A 20,434-nucleotide genomic window follows, 5' to 3' on the forward strand; every position below is an offset into this window, starting at 1 on the left:
GGTAAAGTTTATTTGAGACAGAGAGAGCATGCACACACAAGTGGGGGAGGGGCAGAAGTGAGTGAATCCTAAGTAGATTCCACAGTCAGGGCCAAGCCCCATGTGGGGCTCAAACTCAAGACCACAAGATCATGATCTGAGCCAAAATCAAGTGTCAGACACTTAATCAACTGAGCCACGCAGGTGCCCTGAGAATATATGTATATCTGGGTAAAGGGAATACAGGTGTTCAACATACTATTTTCATTCTTAAATTTTTCTGTGAGTTTAAAATGATTTTCAAGTAAGTTTGTGAGAAGTTGTCAGCAATCATTTGTTAAGATGAAAGAAGGCAAATGTCAATAACAAGGATGCTCAAACTTTGGGGACTGGTGGGAAATATGTGAATGTGACATAAAACACATGTTTCTGATATATAAATATATACATATTTTTCCACGCATTTTTCTACAATGCGTGAGCCATGATGCCTTAAGGAGCCTGGGCTCCATGGAATCAATTCTGAAAAATGACTGATCCAGGGACACAGGTGCAGCACTGATCTAAGGAGTTGTGTTATCAGATATCTGTTGGCCACAGTTTCAGACTTTCACTGTGGATGTTAAGCTCACAAAATTCTATTTAGAGGCCTAAAAGGTGCATCTGTTCAAAGGTAGGTGGGATCTAAGGCTGGGGAAAATATACAGCATGTTTGTTAAAATTGTCATCATATTTGTGATGATGAAACTATTTAATTTACATTATGATGTATGGCATTTACAATTTACAAACCATATATTTATGTGTTCAGGTCTATAAATAAAAAATTATGCACAAATTCAAAATTTGCAAATCTGGAATTTGAAGGAATTTCTTGACTCCTGACATACCCAAAACTGATCTGCCCTTATGCTACGCTAAACATAGCCTTTAATAATTTTGTCTGATGTGAATATCATATATTTTGCTGCAAATGTATGATTTGATAACAGGGTGCAAACAGAGACCCCACTTGGGATGTTAAATGTAACATTGTACATACATCATATTGTCTTTCTAAAATCTGAAAATTTCCAGATCTCAAAACAAATCTGGACACAAGTGTTTTGGTTAAGCAATTGTGGACCTGTGCTATATAATTTATTTAATGAACAAGCTACTTATTCTTGATTAAGTAAAGTAGCAGTTATGAGAGGAAATAGAATACTAGAAAGTAAAACTGAAAATTAAATCTCAATATTAATTTAAAGGACATAGAATTGGGCAAGATTTTAAAATGCTGACTTAAATAAAGATGTGGCAAATTATCCATAGCTGTGCTGTTCATTTGAATTATAAGTAGAATCATGATATACAAGTATTCTAATTGTATTTTCTCTTTTCCTTCTGTAGTTTTTATTCATACACAAGCAAAGCCAGGCTGGAATAGTGGAAATTTTTCCATACTAAGAACTTAGATTAACAATCCCACTCCTTTTCCATCATTTTCCTAGTAATTTAGACTCCTTGACCAATTCCCTCAACTGTAAAATGAAATACGTAATTTAGATTAATATAAACCCTCTCCTGAATTTCAAAGTGAAATGATTCTAAAATTCATTACTTTATATTTTATTTTTTCATCCCATTTGGTTCTTAAAATAGTACATAGGGCTATAATATCCCCAAACTGTAAAAGATGTAATTTTGTTTGTTTTGAGGAAGAGAACCCTCTCATACTAATCAATTTCTTTTGTACACAGTGCAAGTTCCAGGGCCAGTAGAAAACCTGCAAGCTGTATCTACCTCACCTACCTCAATTCTTATTACCTGGGAACCCCCTGCCTATGCAAATGGTCCAGTCCAAGGTTACAGATTGTTCTGCACTGAGGTGTCCACGGGAAAAGAACAGGTAGGCAAGGGAATGGGCCCAGTGCTGCCACCTATTGGATGGTCCTAGGACCAGAGGAGATCTGCAAACTCTTGGTCCAGTCCACGATGTTAATTGGACAGCTGATAATTTTTAAATACTGATTATTAGAAACGTTAAGCAATTTAATTGAAATTTAATTGAATTCTGGTTGTAAGAGAGGCAAATGGACAATGAAATGAAGTCACTACAAAGAATGGTTTTTGTTTGTTTGTTTTTGTTTTTGTTTTGTTTTGTTTTTTAGTTGTAATAGCTAGTGGCCTGGGCCAGCATAGCCACATTTATATTAACTTATCTGGTCCTAGAAACCATTTGCATTGTCAGTCCTTGTCTTAAGGATGACTGATCTCTTATTCAAAGGCCTCAGTCAGCTTGCTGCTTTCATTCTATATATCCGAGTTATTTCTGTCCTTTCCTCACCATTAGGTTGTAGTCACCTATCACTTTTCATTGTTTTCAATAAGCCTCACTCCAGAAGGCTACTTGCCTCCTTTCAAGTTGCTTGTAATCTGTGGTTTGCGCAGATACTTGAAAATAGGCAAATTAGATTTAGGGGGAGACACATGAAAGTCAGCAATTCTATTCTGTGACATATATATGACTGTTGAGATGTTTACTTCCGGCTTCTCAACCTCATGTGGGAAAAGATATATAGTCAAGTGCATAGGTAAATAAGAAAAATCAAGAGCCTACCTTGGGATACCAGAGTTCTCAGGATATGTTGTGAAGCTTGCCAAGCATACTGTGGCCTTCCTGCTTGCACATAAACTGCATGATAGGGATTTTGCTTTTTAAAGATGTTTTGCAACAGCCCTATTCAGAAATAGTTCATGTCCTAAGTTATATTGAGCAATAGGAATTACTAAGAGCTCCTTCTACACAATCATTCATCATGGTTTTTTTGTTTGTTTGTTTTCTGTCCCCATGCTATTTAGCCCTTGTTTTCAGCTTTCCATTCTCTCCATTTTCTATACATTTTTGTCTTTCCCATGATGCATTTCACCAATCCACTTAAAAAAATTCAGAAGTGATGCTACCTGAGACAAATGTGAGTGTGAGCATCATTGTGGAGAGCTAATAATGGGTCTTCTACAGCAAACTGGCTCTGATTTTTCAATGACCTTCACCTCCAGTACCTCATTTCTGCTGCTGTGACGTACTGAAAACAGTTCCAACCCACCTCACAGCATTGTGAGAGATAAAGATTATGGCAAAGTATCTGTCAGTTTCAAGAGCCATGGGTATATTTCAGCAAGGGAAGGAAGAAATCCACTGTTTCTTAGTGAATTATTCCATTTAGGGGAGAGGAGTAACGATCTGTTCCCATGGATTCACAGGTTGCCTTCTGCCCGTCAGTATCAGTGTGGGTGGAATATTGCATACCATTCAATGTATTGGGTGGTGTTAAACACATTGGAACTTAATGACTGTAAAAATAGCATGGTGCTATTTTAACTAGGAGTCTACAGAGTGGTTTGGAATTTAGTGGGGGAGTGTGTGTCACAAGTTAGGTTTTACAACAACTCATTATAAGGCTAGAGCGTGGTTCTGTGAGTAAGAGTCTAATATCCAATTCACTGATTGCACAGAATGGCTGCCATTTCTGCTTTAATGTGCCTCCTGAATAACAGTTTGACATTTTATGTCTCCAGAATATAGAGGTTGATGGACTATCTTATAAGCTGGAAGGCCTGAAAAAATTCACGGAATATACTCTTCGATTCCTAGCTTATAATCGCTATGGGCCAGGAGTATCTACTGATGACATAACAGTGGTTACACTTTCTGATGGTAAGTGTTAAATGGTGAAACTTGACTCACATATTTGATAGTAATGAAATAATACTGCGTGTATGCCATGGATTGCGTGTTTAAGGCCTTTGAACTAAAATTTAATGGCATATATTAGCATTAATTAAAAATTTGGCTACTTCACTCAAACTATCTATTATAGTTAAATTTAAACTTTCTTTCAAAAGGTATATTATATGCTCTGTGTCAGGATTTCCTAGTGTTGCAGGATTCTTTACCACAATACCCAGGATTCGTTGTCTTGCTGCTTCAAAGAATGAAGAGGTGGACACAAAATGAGCAACAGGCAAAAGTTTATTAGAGTATAAGATTAGAAAGGAGGAATAGTAGGAAAGCTCTCTTTACAGAGAGGGGCATTTGAAAGTGAATGCCCAAGAACTGTAGGCAAGGGTCCTGCTTTTATAAGGTTCTGGTCAACCCTCCCCCATCCTTCCCCCTTGTTCCTTCTCAGGCTCTACCCTTATTGGCTTGATAGCTCTAGGTGCTAGGTTGTCAATTCCAGATTGTCTGGTTTCCATTGTATGAGGGGTAGCCTATGGCCATACTTCGGTCTTTTGTCAAATTCCTGAGGGAAACCTGAAGAGAAAACCAGAAATCCAGAATGGGTGGAATCTGTTACATTCTTAAGAGGAACCTTATGCCTGAGGGGGTGTGCTGTGGTCAGACACACCTCCCAGCATTGTTCCAAAATATGTGTTTTTCTCCACCCAGGGACCTCGGGTCCTATCCTTTCCCTCTCTGCCAATTTTATCCTGTCTTTTCCTATCATATTAGTAGGTTATCTTCAAAAGTGGGACTACTCCTAAGAGTTCAAATTATTTTTTGGGGGTGGTTTCTTAATGTCTGTAAACACTGACACATTTGTGCATGTGTGTGGACTAATTTACATTGGTGTGGTTCTTTTTATTTCTCATTCTAAAGAGGAGTGGATGACTAAAGGTGTAAATGATGGACAGCCCTCCTATGTATACCTCTTAATTTGAAAATATGTCATAAGATTTAGGCCAAATAATTCATTATTTCAGGTATTAAAACTAAATATGAAAGTGCATAATTTTAGCTGTACCTTGCCCAACAAATGAAATATTAGACATATTTTCTTAAATGTCATAAAAGAGAGGAAGAACTCTTAATGAAAAAGATGGATTTGGCAAAGCAGTAGCAGAGGAAACTAGACATCTAAGAAAAGGATAATGAAATGTTGGGAAATTTAATGACAAGTGAAAATAAAGGACAGCAGAGTATATGATATGGGGCTAGTGGAAATTCAAGCAGGTGTAGAGATGCAGAGATGGCCTCTATGAATATTAAAAAGGCAACAAGCTATCTCTTTTCAGCAGTGGTTTCCATGTTGTTGTATATAATTCTATAAATTATTGATCTGCTGAATTTCAAGGGAAAAAAAGACTTTACCTTGTGATTCCTTAACCAATCCATCATTCTTTAATCTAGAAAAGTATCTGGGCGGATATTTCACACAATATCAGTGGAATGAGGAAGGTCATGCATGTTATTAAGGACAGTGCAGTGAAGACACAGGAGCGATGCTCATTTGCAATTTCAACTTAAAAAAATTTTTATGTAACACCACTTCAGCATCGTTTTTAATGCCCATCCATCTGATTCTGTTATTGAAGACGGAATAGAATATTTATTGGCAGAATAAATTACTTCACAACTTATAATTATAAAAATAAAAGGAAAACAAATGAAAATGAATATTTTACATAATTTATGTAGATTTCATTCACACTCTGAACTGTACCTTATTCTCCACTTTGGTTTTAAATGTCATAAGTGAGAGAGATAGATTATTATTACTCATTAGTCCAAGAATGATTATCTCTAAGTGTTGTAACAGTTAGGACTTAGAAAATGCCTGTCACTAAATAAAAGGATTTCATGACCCTAACCCAGCAAGCATCATTGTACAAAGGATGCCAACTTCTCTTTATCGATGCATTTGATAGGAGAAAGCAGGAACTGAATGGCCCCTTAGAGTGGGCTCCTGAAACTTGTCTGCAATCTCCTTCACAATCAATTCATCTCTTTGGATTTCCAACAAAAACCCCTGCACTTTTGACTTTCTCTCTCTTATTATCCAGTCCCCTTCTTTTTGCTCATGCTGATGTCTTCTCTCTGTTGAAGCTGCCCATGCTGTAGTCACACATCCTACAAAGATATATGTTTAATCACTTTTCATAGTCTGCTACTTTCTAATCCTCAGTTGTGAAGCTGTCTTCTCCTTGACTTTCTGGATGTTATAAAAGGGGGATGTTGTGGAAATTAGATGAGCTAATCCATGTAAGCACCAAAAATATGAACATGGCATATATTTAAGTGTTCAATAAATATTATCTATGACAATGTACGTGTCACTTTTTCTCTGTATACTACACGTTCTTTAATGTGAAGAATGCTGTTATGTCCATCTCTGCATTCATCATCTCAGTAAATATTTACTGACTTAATCAGATAGCTAAGCCAAACAATATAATTTTTTTTATGTGTAGACTTATCTTTAGAACTTTCCACTTATGTGGCTAATTTAATAGATGACTGTGCCTAAATACATGCATGTTATTGAGGGCACCATGTTTCTTATCAGGTCAGAGGATAGCATAAAATTGATATCGGGACCAGAGAAAAATTAAATAAAAGCAAAAATGAAATACAAATAATGGGTTTTTTTCTGAATTAATTATCCCAATGGTCTTCCTGTTATGCTAAAATGCTTATAAAGATTTGTGTTCTAATAAGCTCTCATCTCTAATTTAGCCTGCTTTAATTGTGTTTCTGGGAAGAAAAATTGTTTTTCATTCAAATCCCTCCACTTACTGTATCATTTGTATATAACGATGTGCTTCTTTAAACCCTTTGAGATGGACATCAGATTTAGGCAGTCTAATAGCACGGAATGTAACTAGTTTTACCAATTTGTTCCCAAATATTTTCTCTTGAACCAGTTGATGAGTGTAGGTCATTAAAAGATTTTATGAATCAATTAATATTTATGAGCTTCCATGTCAGCTTGCTCTCTGCCCATAAGCAGAGGGACCCAATTTCATAGACAAGCTTAACTATAAGAATGTGCTTTTTACTGTTATCACTGGTATTTATCGAGTACTTATTAGTACAAGGCCCTGTTCTAATCACTTTGCATTAATAATCTTTTTGAAGAGAAAACAATGAACCATGGCTTTCCTCTTTGCTTCATGAGACAATGAAACATCTTGGGAAGTCAAAAAGAAAAGCTCAAATAAATGTAGATCCTACTTCCTTCCACCAAGCATATAATCCTATCTACTTTATCTATTTATGTCTCAGGAATATGGGAATTGATAGAGGCAGGGAGTGGGGATTGACAACTAAAAATGCTGTAGAATAAACTCTACTTTTTTCCTGATTACATAAGTCAAGAACAGCCCATGTGCTAGAAGTTTGTGAAATTATATGATGGAGCACTTAGCATTTTTCAGTTGGTGCCTATTTTAATTTTCAATGCTTTACAGCATAATTTAAATATGGATCATATTAAATTCTTTCTCATTGTGAGGATGTCAGTCTGTTTAGTTTTTCTGATCACATACATTGTTATTATTTCCAGCCTACTCTAATACTTCGTCTTTTACAGAAACAGAATGTAGAGACGGTCTTATTAAAGCCTCTGCATTCTTCCCTTTCCTGAAGACTGGGAATGTCCACAGGTCTGTGAAGGTAGTTTAGGGAAGTCCATTTCATTATTATAACATTTGAGAAGAGTCGAGAAGATAGGAAGTTTGCCAAATGCAGAAGAGCCCTTCTGACTATTTTAGCTATAGAGAAAAAAAATCTTAATATTTTAATCATAGTAACATGAACATAGAATATAAGATAAAGGAATGAAAATTTTAGAGATGAGTTTTAAAGGAAATTTAGCTGTAAAAAAAAAAGACTCTTAAAACTCCACGATAAAGGGCATCCAAATGTCAGCAAACATGTGAAAAGATGCTTCACATTACTGAGCCTCAAGAAAAAGCAAATAAAAACACTATATACCTACAAAATGACTAAAATGGAAGAGATTCAGAAAAAACAAACGTTGGTAAGGATACGGAGATTCTGGACATTTGCTACATTCTTAGTGGGAGTGTAAATTGGTGGGACCACTTTGGAAAATTTTATCATATGTATATTTTTCCTTGTTTACATATGTATAACCCCCATAGAGGTTTTACTTCTACCAGGATTTCCACTGCTAGGTATATAAAGGTATATAAAGAAGAAAATGAGTGTAGTTGTTTGTCAAAAGACATGTACAAAAATTTTCATAGGAGATGTAGTCTCACAGTCCTAAATCTAAAGTAGTCGAAGGCCATTCATCAACAGAATGAGTAAATATAAAATAAAATAGTCATATAATATAATACGTAGGAGCAATAAAAGACAAACAGAAGCACCAAAACTACTGCTAGATGCAACAGATGAATGAATCTCAAGAAATAATAACGAGTAAGAGAAACCAGCCTAGAAATAATAACTGATTTCATTTTTAGTAAGCTTAAAAGCAAGCTAAACTAATCGATGGTATTAAAAGTCAGAATAGTGGTTACTCTTAGAAGGGTATTGATTGGGAGGGGACTCAAATGAACTTTCCAGGATACTATATATTCTAAATCTTCATCTAGGTGGTGTTTAAATGCGAACACACCCACACACATACAACTGTATCAAATCATGCATACAAGATTTGTGCATTATACTATATGTATGTTATACCTTAATTAAAAAAAATAAAACTGCAAAAAGAAAGTTTGTTATGACTAAAACTCTAAGTGTGATAAAAAGTTTTATTATTTCTTATAATCTCTCTGTTAATTAATTAATTCAACGCATATTTGCTGAATGTGACACTTTTATTGATACTGAGGATTCAGCATCCAAAGAGGCAAAAATCCTGGTCCCTGTGGGGAATTATATTCCTTATTTGAAAAGAAATATAATGTGAACTAAAGTAAGTTGAATAATAAAATCTATTTATTAAATTATAAAATATTTTTTGAAAGGATTATTGACCTAATTCATGAAAATAAGAACAGTGAGTGTTATTTATCACAAACTACATTGGCCACAGCTTTTATCAAGTACTAAGATAAGAAGTTCAAAATCAAAACAAAGTGATTAAAATTCTTATGGTGTCCAGGAAGGTCCAAGAGCTAATATTTAAGTAAGTATTTGTTTTTTCATATAATCATTGAGTCAGTAAATATTAATTGAATGTCAGTTTGAAGGCTGTAAAGATTAATGAGACATATACCCTCATGGTGAATACTTTCAGAAAGTAAACTCATAGTAGGGCATAATGAATTCAGGGGAAAATACAAGTACCCTATAGAAATATAGATATTGTCCAAGTTCAAGTTAAAGAAGGGGCAATGTGACAGAAAATGGCCTTTAAATTCTTGAAAATGCTAAGAGCAATTCTTCTCTGTTAATCAATTTGTCATGAACAAATAGGGACTATATTTTACAGATTAACATATGTTAAGCATTTATTGAATGCTACTTCTATTTCTTTTGGGGGGCAAAAAAACATTGTTTATGATTTATCCAAGACATCTAGGATAGTGTCTTACACATAATAGCTGTTCAGCGAATGGTTGTCTTTGAATTTTTCACACGATAGAATATTCACTTTTTGATATAGTAAATATTTATTACAAGTATTATAAAGAAATTTGTGTATATTCTTCCTTTTCCCATGAAGGAATCGGGCAATCAAAATGCAAGCAAGAGAAAAAAAAACAGAAAATCTACAAAGAAAAATGAACTGCTTTTTTTGTTCCTGGAATTGACTCACCGAATGTTATTTGATAACTTGCTTGCATCTGTGACACATAGGTTTAATTACATACAGATAAAAAGAGGGATGTATTTCATCTTTTCTCTTTTTAAGAGATAATAAAGATTGCATTAAGGGGATTAAGCAACAAGAGTGACCATTAGAATGACATATTTTATAATAAAACCATGCAGATCCTGAAATGCACAACATCTTAAGCCTTTAAAACCACTCCAGGAAATCTCCGGTGTGTTTTTATTGGCTTCTCTGGGAAGGTAATAATAAGAAAGCTGTAATTAAATGGCAGTCTTTGGTATCACGGCAGGTGCTCTCTTACCAAACAGTTTTGGGGGCTCCCTATATGGATAACTGGCCTACCAAGTGAGAACAAATAAACAGATGCAGTTATTTTCCATCTCTCCAGGAAAATTTTGAAGTGCCACCTGGATCAGCCTACCTAATTATCATCATGAACTGTGAAAGTCATGCTTTCTCTTTTCACAGAGGGTTGTTGTTTCTCTTTTATGACTTTGGCAGTAACCATCTCACCTTGTTTTATTCCTTTTAGTGCCAAGTGCCCCGCCTCAGAACGTCTCCCTGGAAGTAGTTAATTCAAGGGTAAGTCATGGAAAGTTTCACTATTTCAGTACTTACATGTGTAATTTTCACTTACCCATTCATTCACCTTCTTGGGAGGCAGGGTGGTTTCCATGTGAAGAAATGTTCCAGAACAGCACAGGGAGTGAGTGGCATTGATTCCGCATCTTCTTCAACCACACTTGAATTAATTAAAGGAAACATTTGTTTACTAACAGCACACAGTTTTATGAATGTGACAGTGATTAAAGTCTATTCCATCAGGAAACAAAGATGTCCATTTACCTATAGTGACTACATAGGACATAATGTGTTAGAGCACTTGAATGAAGAAATGAACGTCTTCACATTGAGAGAGGTGGAATAGAGATTTTGTTTCCTGACAGATTAGTTAGAATGGAATATTTTATCATAATCTCTATTTTTTACTTGTAAATATATACATTGAAGGCCGTTCTTGAGGTCCAATAAGGTTACATTTATGAAACAGTGTTATCCATTGGTTAGTGTTTTCCTGGCCTGGAAAGTTGATATAACTTTCAAATGGACTTAAAGTAAGCTAGGTATAGCTGAAGATAAGGAACCTAATGCCAGAAATCAGTTTGCTAGAAACATCTCCTTATTTCAAGTGTGCCTTGGGTTTGAAAATCAGCTAAAGGCATATAGTACAGTGAAGCAAACAAGGATTGGTTTGGCTTGACTCTTTCATCGCTTGGTTGTGTGCTCTCAGGGAAATAATTTCACTATCCCTGAACCTCACTGAGTGGAGGCGGGGTGGGGGCGGGGGCAGCCTAACTGGTGTCTAAGCTCTGGAAGACAGCAGGGAAATTATAGGAGTCTTAGAGAAAGTCATACTCTAGTTTTTATCCTAGCTTTCTCTTTTAATACCTGTATGTGATCTTAGAAAAGTCCCTAACCTCAACAAACCTCAGTTTCTATACTCATGTAATTTGAATGTTAATGCTTTCCTTATTGATTTATCATGAGGAAGTAGTAATATAACATATACATAGGTTCTAACTTTGTGTCGGTAGCTATTACTTCCCTCAACGTACAATTCCTTGCCAAATTTTGCAGAAATCTCTGATGAAGCCCTGTTTTGTGACTTTGAGCAGATTTGCCTCTGTCAAATAAATTTGTCTTTTGGAACAGGTGAAATGTCTCTAAAATTGTTAGCCTCTTTTATTTTTAGTCCCTATATTGGATAAGAACTAGTAAAACAAGTTTAAAATTAGAAGGAGTAAAATAAGTAACTTAGAAAAAAAAAGCTAAAGGAAAATAACCAGAGATAAGTATTCCCTAAAAACTATATTTTTATTGGCACCAACATTAAATGTTTTACAGATGCACCATTCAAATTAAGAGAATGCCAAATCATAGTCAAGTAGATTTTTACAATTATTGTAGGTTGTTAATGAGTGAAATTTGGAAAGCACATTTTTATTCTATTGTTTTAATTACTTATTTTTATCAGAGTTCTCACCTGCCTCACATCTTTCCTCCAAGACAGAACATAGAAATTGATACAAGCTATTTATGTGTATGTATGTGTGCTCTTATTCCATACAGTCTACTCTAGTAAAAGATGAATGTTTTCTTCTGAAATGTGAAGAAGGCATTATTGAATGACCTTGGATGCTGACTACATTTAAATATGGATTTTTTTTTACCTCCCTCAAAGGGGAATTCCTGTTTCACAAAATTGGATTTTCAACTGATTTCTATATGTGTATACAAATATCCCAACCTGTCCTTTTCTATAATATGCAATGCTTGCAATGACCAAATATAAGCACTCCTGTTTCTATCCTCTTGTGGTTATATCTGGAACATTGCACTGCTAGAAAACTTAACTTGTTCATTAGCTTTTTAGAATGAATACAGCAGGCCCAGGCACTGGAAAGCCTCTCCTTCTCTTTGTTATCTTATTTCCTAGCTTTTATGGAAATATAAATTATGAATTTGGATTATTCTTGGATTGTTACCAAGGAGAAAGAAACTAGATGGCAAAAACACTTTTGTTTTTATTCCCGATGATGATGAGGAAAAAGGCAAAAACAATATTATATTTTGATGTTCTTATGTTTGAAACAAAAGAAAAGTTCTCAAATATATTAATATTTACCCCTGACTGTTGCCATTTTAAGAAACAAAATTTATTTAAAAAGGAATATTTTAGTTATGTAAGTAGTATTATTATCTTTAAACTAAAAGAATTAAACATTAATGTCATTCATTTTACTTGAGATTTCTATTTAATAGAAGGAACAGAGCCATATTTAAAATTTTTTATTCTATATAACATTGCGATTACTGAACATAACTCATTTTTTTACTGACAGTCAATGAGAATTGACTGGTGGTGTTAATATCTGTGCACACAGATGGCTAGGATTTCTTTCTTTCTTAGGTTTATTTATTTTGAGAGAGATAGAGAACATGTACACATGTGTGGGGGAGAGGCAAAGAGAGGGAGAGAGAGAATCCCAGGCAGGCTCTGCACACGTGGGACTCAAACTCACAAATCATGAGATCATGACCTGAGATGAAGTCAGATGCTTAACTGACTGAGCCACCTAGGTGCCCTGATGGTTAGCATTTCTGTACATAAAACTGAAAATTCACTATAGTTATAAAATTACCATTTAGAGGTACTTGTTAAGGTTCTGGCTCCCAGTAAGCCAATAGGACTGAGAAATCCTGTTTTAGGTTATGTTAATAGTAAGGTTCTTACACATTTAGATAAAAGAACCAAAAGAAATTATGTTACTTTATTGTCCTTAAAACCCCCATACAGCAGATTACCTTTATAAAGCTATAATCATAGAACAGATTTAATTCTCTTTCTGCAAGCTAACAATGAACACAAATTTTGTTCTGAAGAAATGGCTTTACCTATAGATACTAGATTTTAGGTAATAATGAGTCATGATTGTGTGGTTACTTCTCATACTAAAATTTCTTTACAAGAAATAACATCTTCATTAAAAAAGAGAAAATAATGGTTTACACTATGAACTTTAAAATGTAACTGTTTTATTGGGAAAACTTTATAATAATTTTCTTAAGATTTTACTTTGAAATTCAATTATTATTTGAAGAAGTAAATTTTTTTAAAAATTTTTTAATGCTTATTTATTTTTGAGAGAGAGAGAGAGAGAGAGAGAGAGAGCGCGAGCATGAGTGGGGGAGGAGCAGAGAGAGAGGGAGACACAGAATCCGAAACAGGCTCCAGGCTCTGAGCTGTCAGCACAGAGCCCAACGCGGGGCTCAAACTCACAAACCATGAGATCATGACCTCAGCTGAAGCCAGACGCCCAAATGACTGAGCCACCCAGGAGCCCCTGAAGAAATAAATATTACAACTTAATTAGTTGGCTAGAATATAAAGCCTAAATTTGTATAGTCTTGGAAGGGCTTATGTTGGTACTTAACCATTTTCCTATGTTCCAATACAAAAGTTCTGAGAATAAGAACATTTAGAGAATGCTAGGATTCAGGATGCTGGGCTCTGGTGCTAGCTCTTTGAGCTCTTAGAAAGTCAAGATTAGTTTCATCTATTCATTCAACATTTACTGTGTACTTATGATATATCTACAATATACTGTATACATACACACTGCATATACACCTACTATACATATCCAGTCTCTGCCTTCATGGAATTCATAGTTTAAATAGGGAAACATATGAGAGAAAATTCACTTTTAATCTAACCAAATTTGATCTGTTGTAACTCCTCAAAGTTGACATTATTTTCTCACTGTTAACATGAGTGGGTTGGCGAGACAATCTCTAAAATCTTGTATGGCTCCAAACATCTATTACTGAAATATCACTTGTTAGGCCTTTTCTCAATCATTTTATCTTTACAGAATTAGAGAAAATTGCACAAGTATATTGATTAAAGTATACTGGACTCAATTCACATGTGTTCAGATATTTATTGACTGAGACTATAGGCTGGTTACAAAGAATGAAATAAAAAAATAAACAAAATCCAGTATATCATCAGGCATGGATTCTTGTTCAGGTTGAGGTTTTTTTTTAATGTGTAATAGTGATTTCCTCTCATTATATCATTGCACCTCTCTAGTGTTGAAATTCTTATCCTTGGATACCAGATACATCTATGTGGATGTAATTTTTTTTTTTTTTTGCATTCCAAAAGCTAATACCCAGTTAGTCACTCACTGTTTGATAATGTGTGTAATGTCTTAATTGCAACAGTAGAAAAGGGACTGGTGTCTTCTTGTGTCTTAGTTCCTCAGTCCCCTGTGTGTCAGCATATTTTGGCATGCTTAAGTAACTTGAAAATTAGTTTACTGATCATTCAAATCCCTTTACTTAAACACTACCCAAAGGGAGAATTAAAACAGCAATTCCCAACTCCAGAAAACATACTGATCATTTTTGCCCCAGATATTTTAACATCTTTTTTCTTTCTTTTCTCTTTTTCTTCCTTTCTTTTCTTTCTTGAAAAACAAAACAAAAAGTGACGTGGAGATAATCTAAGTGCTGTGTCACTGGGTAACCTCAGAGGGGTCTGCTTCTGAAGATGTGCTGTGACAGAATGAGTTTGACTAAGGTCTCTGTCTCCTGCCATTGGACTGGTTCTCTTATCAACAGAACTTGATAGTTAGGTGGACAGCTGAATGAGTCATTTGCGTTTGACTCCCAACTGGGATACCCACTTGTTAGGGACTGTGATGGAAATTGTAAAAGTTAGGAAAGGGGAAAGAGGAAGAATGAAAAACAAAGAGCTGGTGTGAGTTATAATATTTATTTGCAGATCCTCTGTGCGCCCCCACCCCCACCCCGGCCCCGATTTAAGGTTTCTTCTCTTGGCTGTCCACAGGGCACTTAAATTCGTACCACTCTCTGCTGTATCTCATCTCCCCTGAAAACATACTGCTCACACAGCTGTTCTAGATCCTGTTCTTCAGTCTGACCATGCTTCCTGTGAATGCTGATCTCCCCCTTGTATGTTGCACATAGGCATAAGTCTCAGATATCTCATGAACACAAACTTTTTGTTTGTTTCTCTCCCTGTCATCCTAAATCCTTCATAAAATACACTTTGGCCACTGAGTTATTTGGAGCCAGAGCTCTGAGTCCTCCTCCAACAAATACAGTTGGTTTCTGAAATGCATTTAATGTGGAGACAGAGGACACATAGGAGACCTTAGGTGATTCATACCATGCAAAGATAAATTAGAAGCTGGTATTTACAATAATGTTTACATTCCAAACTTCACACTGGGGTTTTTAATCATAATACACAGAGAATTTCTGCTTGATTATAGTGTGTGGTCCAGTTATTCATCAATTCAATTCAAATGGATATAGATCTCTTATATTTATTTCAGTTATTCTTCACTGATGCATTACACGAGTGTTCTTTGAGCATAGATAATGTGACTGAAATGGTCTTGGGAAGGGTATGAGGGTAGGAGCCTAACTATAAGGAAGACAATGTTTTCTAGTATTTCTTATAGTCTAGCCTTTCTGTTTTTGCCTAGAATTTGTAGAATATACTCACTATAAGTTTTAATGTTGTGTTAAAATCAGACAACATGAAATAATTCATGAGAAATCCCTCAAGAATATAACTATTTGGTCTGTAATTTGGAAGGAACCCATCTTCAGATATCTGTTATCCTGCTTACATTAAAAAAAAGATACATTTTATTGTAGTAAAATACATATAACATAAAATTTACCATTTTAACAATTTTTAAGTGTATGGTAAGTGACATAAGCACATTCATATCAATGTGAGATCATCACCACCATCCACTCCCAGAATACTTTTTATCTCCTCAAATTGAAACTTTCCCCATTAAATAATAATGGCCCATTTCTCCCCTTTCTCCAAGGCCCTGCCAACTACCATACTACTTTCTGCCACCTGACTTGTTTTATAAAAAAATGAGAGGACTGATTCATGAAAAGAAATGTGATTGCCTTTTACTTTATCTTAATAGAGAAATGAGAACACTCTTAAAGTTTTATATCTTCGCAGGGAAATGAAGGATCTAATGAATCATAGTAGTGAAGAATATAGGCAGATGCTTTAATTGGCTGGGAAGAAATACCTCACTTCCACTATTGATACTGCTTTCAGAATACTTCTGTTTCCAAGGTCCCACGTTTATGAATAATTTTTTTAAAACGTACTAACAAAACCAACTGGCATAGTTAATAATAAGGAACCGGAAATAGGTGCATGGGATTGTTCTGGAATGACTCTGAAAACATGATTTGGTCACCAGGATCAATTTCATATCCCATCACAATTTAGCTAGTAAACCAGTAGCTAAATTGCTCCTTTGATTTTCTTTTGGAGTTCCAATAAATCAACAGTTTCCATCTTTTTTTTTTTCCCTAGTGAAAACACAGTGAATGGATAAACTCTGATGGGAAGGATATTAGGAGAGTAAAAATAAATAAATAGCCAATTTTTAAATAATTTAAATGCACCATGCCAATTTAAATACATTCTGTAAATAAGCTGAATAAGAGAATACACCATAAACTCAAAACATATCTTCATATCACACTATCACTCATTCTCTCAGAGCTGTTCTTGGAGAGTACTGACTCATGATACTTTCCCCAGCAATGATGTTGTATGGTTTAAAAGTTGTGTGAAATATAAGTCCCCTATTAGAGATACTAAAGGCTGTGAAAAGTATTTAACTCTGTTTTGGTCAAATGATTTCTTTATAGATGCCTTTTATACTAAATACTATCTTTAAAACTTTTCCATGTTACTTATCTTGGTAATATACACATTCCAAACAACTATGTAGTCCATAAGTTGAGCTAACTCATCCCCACAAAATTAATTTAAAATAAAAATATAGGGGTGCCAGGTGGCTTGGTTGGTTAGGCAACTGACTCTTGATTTTGACTCAGGTCATGATCTCACGGTCAGGAGATTCAGCCCTGTGTTGGGCTCCAATTCAGAGTGGAGATTTTCTTTCTCTCTTGCTCTTTGTCCCTTCCCCACTTGTGGTGTCACTGTCTCTCTCAAAAATAAATACACTTAAAAAATAAAATAAAGTAAAACTATAAATTAAGTATAAAAAGAAGAAAAACTAAATTTATAAAAAAAAACTAGAAGCAAATCTAGGAAGAGTCTTTACAAAGTGCCTATGTGCATAACTATGGAATATGGAGTTGAGAGTGACCCATGACTTCTCTGAAAGGATTTGAATAAATTAGAGGCATGATTAAATCTCCATATCTAGGGGTGCCTGGGTGGCTCAGTTGGTTAAGCATCTGACTCTTGATTTCAGCTCAGATCATGATCTCAGGGTTCATAAGGTTCAAGCCCCATATTGGACTCCAGGCTGACAGCCTACTTGGGATTCTCTGTCTCTCTCCCTCTCTCTCTCTGCCCCTCCATACCACACACATGCACTTGTTCTCTTTTTCTCTCTCTCTGTCTCTGTCTCTCTCTCTCTCAAAAAAATCTCCACATCTATATAAACTTTTTATAATGTAAACAGGATTACAAAAACATTTTCTAGAATGTTTCAAATACTTACATGTATCATTTTTTGTTGTGTGTTTGGGAGTTATTGTATTTTGTTCTTTCCAAATTTATTCTCATTACTGCCATCTAGGATACCTGCAGAAAGGATTTGGAGAAACAGACTAAAACATATGGTAAAATACCACCCTCTTGGGAGTTCTAGCCCCACTTTAATATCACCTTGTAACTTGTACTTCATCACACACATTTCTAATGGCTCCATTTCTGGTTGACTCTGAAGGCAAAGCTCACTTTAGCCTCCCCATGAAGTTTAATGAGATTTCCCTCAAGTCATACATTTTTGAAAAGTGGGAGGTTTAATAATGGGCCTAAATTAAATGAACCTAGGTCTAGTGATAAGATCTCTGATTTTAATTTAGTTCAAGGAAGTTGCCCTTATGGTTGGAATGGTTGATTAGTTAGAGGACATGAATAGATTCAGTCCTACCAGTAGTGATTTGAATTTAGAGATGTTGAAACATTCACTTACATGCAAAAAACTTAATTTACTTGTCAAGCTTAAAATATTGATTACCTTAGAAAACAACTGTTAAAATACAAATCCTTCATCTGAAATATTTAAGACATTAGCATGAGTTATTTTAATTAACATTTTGATACATATTTAAGGAGCACCTAATTCTAACAATAATAATGCCGGTAACTAACTTTTCAGCAGGTATTCTGTGCCTGGCAAGGCGCTAACCACTTAAAATACTATTTTATTTACTTCTTTTATAATAACCCTATAAGTTCTAGTTGTTAAACTTATTACTGGAATATTAACTTTGAACTGAGCTTATTACTGGAAAAGCTACAACGAAGGCAGCCAATCTCCTCTTTTCCTGGAGCTTGCGTAAATTCAAATACAAGGAGGCAGGTTAATAAGCAAACAAAGGATTGAACAATTAACACAAGAATAAGTTATGTGAAGAAAACTAAACACAATAATATGATAGAGAAGCACCAAATTTAAATCAGATTTCAAGGAAAAGCCTTTTAAGAAAGTGACACGTGTTGAATTCAAGAATATGAAAACGGCCAGTTTTTTTGTTTGTTTGTTTGTTGCACATTTAGGATAAGCCATTCCACATAAAGCTCATAGCTAGTTCAAAAGCCTTGGCCGGGGAACCGTCCGTGCATGATTGAAATAACAGTCATACGCATGGATCACAGATCTCTGGGTCACAGCCAGATCGTGTGGGGCTTTATAGGGCATGGTGAAAATTAGAATTTCATTCTGTGGATGATGAAAAGAGTTTTGAAAGGGGAGGGATCTCTTTTTAAAAGATCACATTGGCTGCTGTGAGGAAAATTATTGAGGATGGGCAGAGTAGAAGCAGGGACACCGTTTAGGAGACAATTGAGTAATCTGTATGAGATGATTGTAGCTGGGACCTGGGAGTCATTACAGCCGATGAAGAGAGAAATGGGAAAAATCATGATGTGTGTTGCATTTAGAACCAATAAGATTGGCTAATGGATTGGATATAAAGGGCAGGGGAAAGAGAAGGATCAAAGATAGAGACTAGATCTTTGCTATAGGAAATGAGTGCACTGTGGGGCTGTTTAATGAGATAAGGATGAGTGCAGAAAAAGATTGGTTTAGAGGGAACAATCAATTAGTTTTTGGACATTTTGAATTTGAGATAAGTACTGGACATACAATTAGGGATGTCAATCATGTAGACAATCAGGCATATGAGACCAGAGGTCTGATGACAGGTCATGACAGGATATATAAATTTAGGAGTCACTGTCATATCAATGACACCTAGGGAGAGATTATAGTTAGAAAACCAAATGGCTGAATCTTGGAACACTGCACATTTAGTGATTGGACAGATGAGAAGGAGCAAGAGTGGTAAGAGAAAACAAAGAGGGATGGTGTCACAGAAGATAGAGTGCTGCCAACTATGTCAGTGCTGATGTAAAATAATGACGGCAATGCGACCACTTGGGAGGGAGCATGAAAATGGAGAGAAAGGCGAGGGTACTGCAGAGCGTGACCGCAGATAATGTTTTTGTGGAGTTTTGTTCTGCAGTGCAACAGGAAATGAATGGTAACTTTAGGGCGTGGTAGGCTTGAAAGAGGTTTCACTGCTTGTTTTATTTATTTACTGTTGTTGTTGTTTCCTTTTTCAACATAAGGGATACTGCAACTTTTGCAAGTAATGCAGCATAGAGGGGAAAATTAGTGATGCAACGGAAAGAGTGGAAAATTGCAAGACTGCAATCTTTCATGTAGGCAAGAAGGTAGAGGATCCAGCATGTAGGCGGAGGGGAGTCAATGTTTCAGTGTTGGTAAGGTGAGCGAAGGCAGAGGGAGTGGGTGTGGATGCGATTATATCATTTTGGAGGCAAGAGGAGAAGTAGAACAAAAGATCTTCACCAACGTGTGAAGTCTTGAAGGATCAAGTATTGAGAGTTTGAAGACGGGGGACACGATGAGAAATAGTTATTTCAGGCTGTAGAAAAGAGAATCATAAAGTACATGAAATTATAATTGCTGAGCAGTGTGTGTGGCCTGACCATTTGAGATTTGTTGTCATGAATTTAAAGTGAAATTAGCCAACACAATTGTGTTTGTTTTCCTCTCTCCAGGGTGGTTGCTTGGTTGCTGGCCTGGGGTAGGCAGATAGTTGGGTTTTATTTTGTTTGGAGTTTGCCTCGGGAGAAGAGAGAGAGTGACTTAAGAGGTTTTGCCAGGGAGTCATTAAAAAGAAAACTCACTTCTTCAAAGCTAAGGCAGAAAAAGAGGGTATAGGAGCAG

General features: G+C 35.5%; 1 protein-coding gene across 2 annotated transcripts in view; it reads left to right on the forward strand.

Annotated features, from left to right (window-relative positions):
• The window catches only part of DCC (DCC netrin 1 receptor), a 1,134,523-nt gene that overhangs the window by 839,228 nt on the left and 274,861 nt on the right, over nt 1–20,434 (forward strand). For both annotated transcript variants that reach the window (XM_078435224.2, XM_078435225.2), the window contains exons 10-12: nt 1,722–1,870; nt 3,541–3,679; nt 10,090–10,139. In XM_078435224.2, the coding sequence (XP_078291350.1) occupies nt 1,722–1,870; nt 3,541–3,679; nt 10,090–10,139 (338 nt within the window). The remainder of the gene's footprint in view (nt 1–1,721; nt 1,871–3,540; nt 3,680–10,089; nt 10,140–20,434) is intronic.

This window comes from Panthera onca, chromosome D3, assembly GCF_046562875.1.
Source record: "Panthera onca isolate mPanOnc1 chromosome D3, mPanOnc1 haplotype 2, whole genome shotgun sequence".
In the NCBI taxonomy this organism is placed as follows: Eukaryota; Metazoa; Chordata; class Mammalia; order Carnivora; family Felidae; genus Panthera; species Panthera onca.